The sequence below is a fragment of the Sinocyclocheilus anshuiensis genome, unplaced genomic scaffold, assembly GCF_001515605.1.
Source record: "Sinocyclocheilus anshuiensis isolate Anshui unplaced genomic scaffold, SAMN03320099.WGS_v1.1 scaffold1994, whole genome shotgun sequence".
NCBI lineage: Eukaryota > Metazoa > Chordata > Actinopteri > Cypriniformes > Cyprinidae > Sinocyclocheilus > Sinocyclocheilus anshuiensis.
This window is the reverse complement of record NW_015548215.1, coordinates 339,697-351,415: the sequence shown is the minus strand read 5'-3', so window position 1 is coordinate 351,415 and position 11,719 is coordinate 339,697. Positions and strand designations below refer to the sequence as shown.

The following is an 11,719-nucleotide window of genomic DNA, read 5'->3' as shown; positions in this document are numbered from 1 at the left end:
TTATTAAATGACATAATTTATACATTTTTTTATTTATTTTTATTTCAATTTAATTACTTTTATTACTATATTATTAATACATTGATATGAACCTATTTATATTGATATTTATTAATTTGGTTTTATATATTTACATTTTGTTATTTTAATTTTTAATTTCATTTTGTGCCAAGAACTATTAAAAACCAGCTAAATACTGAGTGAGAATATCACTTTTTTTAAATGTTTTTATCTATTTATTATTACAAATGTTGCTATGAACTTTTTATTGTTATTAAATGTTAATATTTATTCATTTTATTTATATATTTAAATTTTTGTATTTTATTTTGGGCCAAAAATAAGTATTAAAATCCAGCTAAATACTAAGTGATAGTATACTTTATTTTTTTATTTTTTTTAAATATTATTTTTTATGTAATTTTTTTATAATGATTATTTTATTTTTATTTGTTTAAATGTTTAATTATATTTTTATTATTATATTATTACAAATATTACTATTAACTTTATATTATTAATAAATATTTATATTTATTTTTTATTTATATATTTATATAAAAAAGTCCTATTTAATTTTAGACCAAAAACTATTAAATACCAGCTAAATACTGTAAGAATTATTATTTTTTTAAATGTGTCATTTTTAATAATTAATATGTTTTATGTTTTCAGTTTAAATGTTGGGAGCTCTCATCTTGTCAGTGTTTAGGCATGTTTGTTGTTGATTGTGTCTGTTGTCCTTACAGAGCTGCTCTGATGTTCGTGATCCCTGTGTGCTGAAATCTCATTAGTGAGCTCTATGATAACTGGACGCGATATAATCTCTCTCTCTATTTATTTTCCCCCGTACTGAGCAGTAAAAAGCATTTAGCTTGTGTTTTATGTGACTTCAGAGCTTTGCCCTTTATGGAAATGCACCAGTTGCTTTTAAAAGCCTCTTCCTCTTAATTGCTCCTGAGAGCCGCATTGTTGAGGGGAGAAACACATTTCGCTGCCGAGTGAATTATCGGCGGCACTAAAACAATCCCATTATTACCTGCTTTCAGAATAGTTTGCAGATGACGCCGCTGATGCGTTCTGCGCTGGCAGTAAGCTCCGATCGTCTCTTACCTAATGATGTTTCCTCTTTAACGCCACCAGCGGGTCAAAGGTCACTGAGCTCGCTCTGTTTATCTGCGAGCGTCTTCAAACGGGTCCTCTCGCGTGATCAGACCAGCTGCTTATGGAGTTCAGATCCACCCTGCAGTGAGGGCATCAGATGGTAATACTGGCAGTCATACTGAGTGATGACTGTATTCATATTCCATATTTACAATCCAAGGTTTTTCAATGAATGGTTTTACCATGGTATATGACTAAAAAACATGGTATTTCCATTTTACCAGAAAAACCATGATATAGCCAGAAAGTACCATGGTATGTTGTACATGTTCCATTCAGTGTTATTTTATTATTTATTATTATTATTATTACAATGTATTATTATTATGAATATTACTATTATTAATATTTTGAATTTGCTTTTATTTTTATATTTTAGTTTAGGTTTTAGTCATTTTGTTGTGTGCTTTTGTCATTTTTTATATTTCTATTTAAGTATTTTTATTATTTCAGTTTTAGTAATTTATACAGAATATCTATTAACACATTCATGGGTCATTTTCCCCTCATTTTCATTGCTACGATTATGGAAAAGCATTAATTTAATCCGTAATGCTGGAGCATGCATTGCATAGCACGACTTCTGTTCTACTCATGGTTTAATGTTTAAAAATGAATTTAAGGCAGACATCAATGTACAAGTATTGCAATTTTACAGTTGTACTATAAAATAAAATAAAAATTATTTTTTTATTTTTATATAATTTTTCTTAATTTTTTAAAAATTCTACAGTGAAATATTACAATAGTAATATTTATTTAATGTATTTTTGTAATATTATTACTATTATTTTATAATCATATTAACACATAATTATAAAATTTTAGGCCAAATTGTGCAGCCTTACAAACAAGCGTAAAGAAAGCAAAAAAAAAAAAAAAAAAAAAAATTTTATTTTATTTTATTATTTTATTTCATTTTTCAAACAAAAAATAACCAAACAGTATTTTATACATGTACTATGCAGTGTTATTTTACTTTTTATTGTATATTATTATTAATATTTTAAGTAATTAAAAAAAGTATATTTCTATTTAGCTTGAATTAATTTCAGTTTTAGTCATTTTACTTTTTTTGAGTTAGTTACCAAAGCAACATTTTTGTTTATTTATTTATTTATTTTACTTCAATAATCAGTTACCAAAAAAGATATTTAATATTTTTAGTTCTAGTAAACAATAACAACATCGGTACCACGGTGTATTTCAAAGTACCATAGTATTACCATCGATACCATCACTGTACAATGAGGCCACCGCAGTACTGTTTTGTAAGGGAGTATTACCGTGGTAAATGTCCAAAAAAACGTGGTATTAAGTGTCAAGCAAACTGAGCTAATGCAGCGGCGTGTTTGAGAAACTGTCAGCAGACACTTGGCACGCTGCAGGAAAATCAGCAGCAGATTGCAGCCGTTGCTCCACGGATGAAGAGAGAAGCGTTTAGTCCGTCTAATGAGTTACACAAACAACACACAGCAGGTGTGTGTCAGACGCCGGCACTGCCAACTCCATTATACGCCACACGAGCGTAATTACCTTACAGCACATTTCTTCAGGAGCTGCTTCCACTCAACATCTCCCAGAAGCTGATAGCTGATATGAGACGAGTGCATTAACTCAGCCGTAAAACCATAATGAAGCAGGAAGGTGCGTTAACATGGACACTTCTGCTGCTCTAATTCAATTTCACCTTGTAACTCTGTACAGTAGGCCAAACATAACAAGATCTGCCATCCCATAATTCACAGAGATCAATGCAGATGAAATGAACGCTGATGTGATTCAGCAGCTTCTGGAGAATCGAGAAGAAACTTCAAAACTTCTGCAGTAAGAAACTGAGAGAGTTTGAGACATTCACCAAAATCATGCTGATTGATACCTGTTTGTTGTTGCTTAGATCCTTTAAATCTTGTAAAAGACAAAACAAAACATTGTTTCTGAAGTAAATGTGAAGAAACTCACCGCCACACTGCTAATGTGTTCTGGGTGGTTGCTAAGGTGTACTGTGTTGTTTATATGTTGTTGCTAAGTTGTTCTGGGTGGTTGCTGGGGTACTCAGGGGGGTTGCTAAAGGGTTCTGGTGGTTGCTAAGGTTTATTGGTGGTTGTTATGTAGTTTCTAGGAGTTTCTGGGCAGTTGCTAGGATGCTCCAGATGATTGATATGTGGTTGCTAGGTTGTACTGTAGTGTAGTTGTTTCGATGTTGTTGTTAAGGGGTTCTGCGTAGTTGCTAGGGGGTTCTGGTGGTTGCTAAGGTGTATTGGTGGTTGTTATGTAGTTTCTAGGAGTTTCTGGGCAGTTTCTAGGATGTTCCAGATGATTGATATGTGGTTGCTAGGCTGTACTGTAGTGTAGTTGGTTCTCTGTTGTTGTTAAGGGGTTCTATGTGGTTGCTAGGGGGTTCTGGTGGTTTTTATGTGGTTGCTAGGGTGTACTGTACTGTAGTTGTTTCTATGTTGTTATTAAGGGGTTCTAGGTGGTTGCTAGGGTGTACAGGGTGGTTGCCATGGAGTTCTGGGTGTTTTTTATGTGGTTGCTAGGGCGTACTTTACTGTACTTGTTTCGATGTTGTTGTTAAGGGGTTTTGCGTGGTTCCTAGGGGGTTCTGGTGGTTGCTAAGGTGTATTGGTGGTTGTTGTGTAGTTTCTAGGAGTTTCTGGGCAGTTGCTAGGATGTTCCAGATGATTGATACGTGGTTGCTAGGATGTACTGTAGTGTAGTTGTTTCTGTGTTGTTGTTAAGGGGTTCTATGTGGTTGCTAGGGGGTTCTGGTGGTTCTTATGTGGTTGCCAGGGTGTACTGGGTGGTTGCTATGGGGTTCTGGGTGGTTCTTATGTGGTTGCTAGGGCGTACTGTACTGTAGTTGTTTCGAGGTTGTTGTTAAGGGGTTCTGCATGGTTGCTAAGGTGTTTTGGTGGTTGTTGTGTAGTTTCTAGGAGATTCTGGATGTTCCAGATGATTGATATGTGGTTGCTAGGATGTACTGTGGTGTAGTTGTTTCTGTGTTGTTGTTAAGGTGTTCTATGTGGTTGCTAGGGGGTTCTGTTTTTTTTTATGTGGTTGCTTGGGTGTACTGTACTGTAATTGTTTCTATGTTGTTGTTAAGGGGTTCTAGGTGGTTGCCAGGGTGTACTCGGTGGTTGCTATGGGGTTCTGGGTGTTTCTGATGTGGTTGCTAGGGTATTTTCGTGCAGTCTGGTGTAAGAAGAGTGCCTGTAATCTACCGGTCTATGGGATTTGTCACCTGTTTTATGGTCCAGCAGGTAAATACGGTGCGTCTGATCTCTTATTAACCGCACATCTCTGGTGATCAGGTGATCAGTTTCCTGTATTCGGTCTTAATCACTCCGTTCTCAGCTGTGACCTTGTGTTTTCCCATCTTTCCACCCTCAACTCAAGCATTTCTTCATGAAAGTCCATATGTTCCTCATCATGCGTGCCTCTCGCTGCTGCATCTGACTAAATCAAACAAATATCAAAGCTGCTTGAAGATGGTGGCGTGAGGAACAAAGCGGTGCTTCCAGATTGACGAGCAGCTTTTGTAGAGTTTTAAACTCAAGGAGGAGAAACACGTCAGCTGAGTGATGAAGAGCAGAGGCTTTGATGATGATGATGATGATAGACAGCAGATTTAGGATTGCTCATGTAGATACATAAGACCTGCTGAGGATTATGGGTAAAGATGTCACCTGACATCTGAGACATGTTAAACTGCAGCACTGAATCATCAAATGCCTGTGTTTACATGTACAGTCACATTCAGGAGCTTTTATCACTGCTGGATAGTAACTGATTACATGTAATCCCGATTACAGAATCAGATTTAAAAAAATACGTACTTGTAATTAGATTATACGGCACTGTGAAATACTTGTAGTTAGGGCTGCACGATTTGGAGAAAAAATCTAATCTTAGGCTACTCATCAGAGTGATATTCTCCACAGGATCTAGCTGCGCGACGCATTGCGTTGTGAGGTAAATTCTGGGTAATTTCTCTCAGCGCGTCTTCTTCCAGAAACAAAAAGTAGCCGGGATGAACTTGTTTGTTTACGCGGAGGTGATGTGGGCGTTTACAAGCTGATACAGGTTGGTTGTGTTGCCTCGCGAGGTCGACACAGACGTTCGGCAGGTTTTACAAAGTACTTGCCTTTGAAGTACATCAGAACGTCGAAATCCAAAATAATTCCAAACATATGCGGTGCTTTTTCGTTTAGGTACCAAGTCGTCTGCAGACACACTTTGTTGGGAAGTTGAACTGCTGCTACCACTCGCGCTTATCTTTTCCAAACGGCGTTATTTGCTGGTTCAGTCAGCACGTGCAGTGAATGCCCCCTATTGGTTAAACTCTGCATCAAAGTAAAATGCGCATGAAGCAAACTGTCAAAAACTACATAGATGCTTGTTAAATCTCTGATAGTCCTTCATCTAAATAATCGCAGCTCTTGCGATTTGAAAATCACACCCTTTCAAATCGCGATTTCGGTTTACAAACGATTAATCGTGCAGGCCTACTTGTAGTCAGACTACAGTTATTTTTTATAGATTTCATATTATTCACACAATGGCAGTAAATTATTCACAATGTATTCTAATTTTAAAAGTAGTCAGAATGCATTACCTAATATGTGTAATCCAACAGATTAATTTTTTCGTTATGTAATTTGTAATCAGTAATGGATTAATTAATCTACCAGCACTGTTTTTTTTTTTCATGTTCAACATGGGATCTGTTTTTATATATTTCTGTCTGTCAGATGTTTGGATTATAAAGTATGGAAGCCCGTTTCCGCCACCGAAAAAAATAAATAAAGGTTATTACGACTTTTTATCTCTCAATTCGGACTTGTGTGATAGAAACTCGCAATTTGGAGATATAAACTCAGAATTGCGAGATTAAAAACTCGCGGTTACCTTTTTAAATGTTTTATTCAGTGGCGGAAACAGGCTTCCATAGTAAAGTGTTTGTGCATGAGTTGCTTTGATATTTAGTCTAATGCATGAGATTCAGACGTTTATGAAGTTGTTTTTGGTGTCACCGTGCATGGATTTATTCTGATAATGAATTCCTCGAGCAGGAATCACTCCAGCTGATTTATTCGATGCTGGTGTGTTTTGTGTCTCTGCGATCATGTGCCGCCAGAGGAACTGATCACGGGAGCGCTGATACTTTCAGGAAGGTTTTTATTCTGTGTCTGTTATCAGCCTGCTGTCATTTATCTCAGACAAACGTCTCTCGTTCACACCTGACTGAGCTCGATTGTTGCTCTTTCTTCAGCTGTTTTCACACGAGGCAGAATCACTGTCGGACTGTCGCTAATGAAAGAGCAGCTGCTCGAAAGTGACGCCGATTACAGGAACGCTGAACCGCTGTCTTCACAGACCCCATAACACTTCCAGATGTATATGTACACTGCCGGTCAAAAGTTTGGGATCAGAACCATTTTTAATGTTTTTACAGGAGTTTCTTAACCACATCAAGGCTGTATTTATTTGATCAAAAATACAGGAAAAAGTGTAATATTGTGAAATATTATTATAACATTTTTCTATTTTAATATACATTAAAATGTAATTTATTTCTGTGATGCAGCGCTGAATTTTCAGCATCATTACTCCAGTCTTCAGTGTCACATGATCTTCAGAAATCAGTATAATATGCTGATTTATTATCAGAGGTGGAAACTGTAATATTTTTTTGGAAGCTGTGATACTTTTCTTCAGGATTCTTTGATGAATAGAAATTGAAAAAGAATAGCATTTATTCAAAATATAAATCTTTTCTAACAATATACACTACAGTTCAAAAGTTTGGGGTCAGTAAATTTTTATTCTTTCTTTTTTTGAAAGAAATTAAAACTTTTATTCAGCAAGGATATGTTAAATTGTTAAGAAGTGATAGCAAATATTTATATTGTTGGAAAAGATTTATATTTTGAATGAAGGCTGTTTAACTTTTTATTCATCAAAGAATTCTGAAAAAAGGCAACTGTTGCCAACATTGATAATTCTAATAATAAATCAGCATATTAGAATGATTTCTGAAGGATCATGTGACACTTTATACTGGAGTAATGGCTGATGGAAATTCAGCATCATATAATATCATTATATATTATGTATTTTTTTTACAAATGTTAAAAATATAATAATAATATATATAAAAATATTTTAATAAATAAATAGATTTATTATAAATATAACATATACAAATATAAAAATATATTCAATTATTTCTATATTTTATATATATTAAAGTATATTTACTTTTAAATGAAAGAACATTTTTAAAGTAAGCTAAGCAGAATGAGGTTTCGTTGCTGGAGCTCATGCTGCCTTCAAGTCCCTCTGGGAAATTCTTTCATAATGAGCTCAGGAATCATAATTACTAACCCTAAAGAAGTTCAATTACTTATTTTGATCAACACTAATTAGTTCCACCATGATATTTTTAATCGATAAGCTTCCAACCAGAAAATCCTGGATGATCCGGCTGATGCTCAGCTCATAAATCTGATTCCTCAATCCTGACATGACGGCAGCGTCAGACTGTACTTCTCTCGTACTGATTAGAGATTTCAAGGCTGAAACAGAGTCAGAAGTGTGTGTTAATGGCTTTTAACCCAGAACACACAGATGGGCAGAATCAAGGACTCATTCAGCATCTCGGCTTTGATTCGTCCCTCACAGGTTTCAAAGGGTGAGATGGTGTTATCGATCCGTCCACTCTTCAGACGCTTCGGCCCATTTCTGATCACTAACAGCCTCTGTGTTCACTGTGCTTTACTGTGCTTCACTCTGTTCACTGTGCTTCACTGTGCTTTACTGTGCTTTACTGTGCTTTACTGTGCTTCACTGTGTTCACTGTGCTTCACTGTGTTCACTTTGCTTTACTGTGCTTCACTCTGTTCACTGTGCTTCACTGTGCTTCACTGTGCTTCACTGTTCACTGTGCTTCACTGTGCTTCACTGTGCTTTACTGTGCTTCACTCTGTTCACTGTGCTTCACTGTGCTTCACTGTGCTTCACTGTTCACTGTGCTTCACTGTGCTTCACTTTGCTTCACTGTGCTTCACTGTGTTCACTTGTGTTCACTGTGTTCACTTTGCTTCACTGTGTTCACTGTGCTTCACTGTGTTCACTTTGCTTCACTGTGCTTCACTGTGCTCACTGTGCTTCACTCTGTTCACTGTGCTTCACTGTGCTTCACTTTGCTTCACTGTGCCTCACTCTGTTCACTGTGCTTCACTGTGTTCACTGTGTTCACTGTGCTCACTGTGCTTCACTGTGTTCACTGTGCTTCACTGTGTTCACTGTGTTCACTGTGCTTCACTGTGCTTCACTGTGTTCACTGTGCTTCACTGTGCTTCACTGTGTTCACTGTGCTTCACTGTGCTTAACTGTGCTTCACTGTGTTCACTGTGCTTCACTGTGCATGCTTCATGTCAGCATGGCGCCAAGGTTTTTACAGTTAACTATAACTGTAAACAGTTTTACAGTTAACTATAACAATAATTTTGCAATTAAAGTTAAATAATAATGATAATAATAATAAGTACATATACATTTTTGCATGTTATGAACTAAAATAACTGACACTTTAAAATAACCTTTCGTAAATAAAATATAATTAAAATAAACTTTAACTAAAATAAAATATTAAAATATTTTTAAATGTTATTTTCACTTCACTTCATTTCTCATTCAAGTTATTTAGTTTAACTTGATGTACTAAAATAAAAAACAAATATCCATCCATCTATCCATCCATCAATTTTCTGGTGCTTATCCGGGACCAGTTTGTGATGCCAGCAAATCATTTTTACTAAATTAAAGGTAAATAATATTACCGAAAAAATTATATTTTCATAATCAAAATAAACTTAAACTGAAAATAAATAAATAAATAAATAAATTGTTTTATTAAAAAACAAATAAAACAAAAATCATTTTTTTTAAAATGGAACATTTCATGCAACCTTTAAACAAATTATGAACAATGCATTATGAAATATTACTATAGTTATTCTGACTTGATAAAAATCAGTCAAGATTTGACAGCAGAAAGACACATGAAGCTCCAGCTGAAGCTGGAAGTTTGTACAATTATAAACACAGTTTGATCATTTAGAGAAATTCACGCATCTAATATGATCCTTTAGGCTTTCTAGGGTTAAAGAGTTTCTTCTTGAGTTTAAATGAGGGTTAAATGAGCTTCAGTGGCTCTGGACAAACACACGGCTCTCAAGTCGACATCTGCTTTCCGTCGAGAGCCGCACTGATGTGACAGAAGCTACTCATTAACTGTTTCAACACTTCACACACCTCATGCTGAACGAGTTACGCACACGGACACACTCAGAGGAAGTGATGCGTTTCACTTCCTGTGAACACAAACCAGCGCTGACATACTCGACACATGATGAATGTTTGAAATGGGGTGGATAATAATGTCAGGATGCTGCAGGAGTGATTTATTCTGCACATTTGAGCCACGCAACTAATACCATAAAAACATTTTTGTTACTTGACATAAAATAATTGTTAACCAAAGTAATTTTTAAAAAATATTTTATTTGAGTTTTTTAACGTTTTTTTTTAAATACTTCACCTTAAACTTGAAAAAAAAGATATAGAATTTTTTACTTTGGCAACTAACTGGAATAAAATAAGTTTAATTTTATTAAAGTTAATACCATTTAAAAAAAAATTTTAAATTTATGTTAATGTTTATTTTATGTCAAATAACATGTTTTTTGTAAAAGTTTTTTGTACTTCAGCTTAATTTAAACGGAAATTAGAAATATTGCTTTGGGCATGCAACTGAAATAAAATAAGTTTCAGTTTTTTACATTTTATTTTATTCAAGTTAATGTTTATTTTATGTTAAGTAACACATGTTTATGTTTTTAGTTTAGGCTTTTTTTAGTACTTCAACTTTTTTTTTTTTACTACATTACTTAAAAAGTAAGTAGAAAATTAGAACATTTTATGTTATTTAGTTGCCATTTCAAAATTTCTAATGTTCCTTTAGTTTAAAGTTCTAAAAGAAAAAGTAAAACTGAAATAAAATAAATAAAAACTATAGAGACATATTAAAAAATAATAAAAATGACACAACAAAATTACTAAAATTTTAACAAAAATTATAATGTCAAATATATAAACAACAAATTTAAATTATTAATATTACTAACATTTTAACTAAAATTAAAATGGAAAATATAAAAATAACTAATTTAAATTATTGATGAAAATGATTAAATTATGATTTTTAAAAATGATATAAATTATGAAATAATTGAAAATTTGTAGATTGAAATTCTGTGAACTATCACCATTGCACACTTGAGTACGTATCCTGCTTTCTGGATGGATTTACTGATCAATGTTAGCATTTACACCGCAGAAAATTCACACAGGCATAAATGGACAGTACTGATTAGTTTGCACTGTTGCCGTGTATTTCAGCTTGTAACCTTTGTGATTTGCTGTCATCAGGTTCAGCGTTCATGATGGTGAACACCTCGGGACGGTCCTCCGGTCAGAGAGCTCAGCTCTACCTGCCGCAGTTCAAAGAGAACGACACCCACTGTGTCGTATTCCAGTATTACGCCGCCAGTCGAGAGGGATCGAGTCCCAGCCAGCTGCTCATCTACGTCAAGGAGAACAACAGTCCTCTGGGCTTCGCCGTGTGGAACTCGTCTGGACCGGCCTTCCAGAAGTGGCAGCAGGTGGAGCTGGCCATCAGCACCTTCTGGCCCAATTTCTACCAGGTGAGAATGTGTTCATTCAACAGCTAATTCTGTCATCAAACGCTGCGGCCCGTCTCATTCATTAATTCCGTTTCCTGTTGCTCTTGACATGAAGTGGCTCGTGTTCGACGACTCGACACCTGCTGGTCCATGCGCCGCCACCGCCTTAATTAAAAGAGGAAGTTCAATAATTTTTTCGATGAAACGCTCCCCCATCGGCCTCACAAATGAGTTTGGTTTGTACCGACCTGCAGGAAGTTCCTCGAAACCTCGATGAATGGCATTCAGCAGCTGATGTGTTCGGTGTGTTGTGATGGGACATATCATGAAAATCTGACTTTTCCAGGGTTTAAGTGCTATAATCAGGTCCCCGGTGCATCTACCAACCAAGGAAACGTGAAAAAGATTTTCTTCCTTTTTCTGCAAGCGTCTGAGAAAACGAGCGCGTCTGATTTCGCTCCCTTGGTGACGTGGCGAAGGGATCTCATTATAATATTACCGCCCCTTAATCTGTAAGTTTACACCCACGGCACCATCATTTGATTTCGCAAGCGACAACGGTGTAGCAGCTCTAATGCCACGGCGAAAGTTTGAGCAAAACATGCTAACTGTTCTGCCTTTGGCTGCACAGACGAACACAGAACACTGTTTAGATCTAAAATAAACATGAGATTTATTTCCCAGCTGTTTACCTTTACAGACATAACCGACTGTTTTTGTAACTCATGTGTGTTTTTAACGTAAACTTGTGTGTGAATGAGAGCTTAGTTTAGTACTCACATGCTGTGACAGCCGCTTTCTGT

General features: G+C 35.5%; 1 protein-coding gene across 1 annotated transcript in view; it reads left to right on the top strand.

Annotated features, from left to right (window-relative positions):
• Window positions 1-11,719, top strand: part of LOC107653871 (receptor-type tyrosine-protein phosphatase mu-like) — a 208,593-nt gene that overhangs the window by 16,708 nt on the left and 180,166 nt on the right. The window contains exon 2 of the mRNA XM_016440739.1: window positions 10,663-10,937. Within this exon, the coding sequence (XP_016296225.1) occupies window positions 10,663-10,937 (275 nt within the window). The remainder of the gene's footprint in view (window positions 1-10,662; window positions 10,938-11,719) is intronic.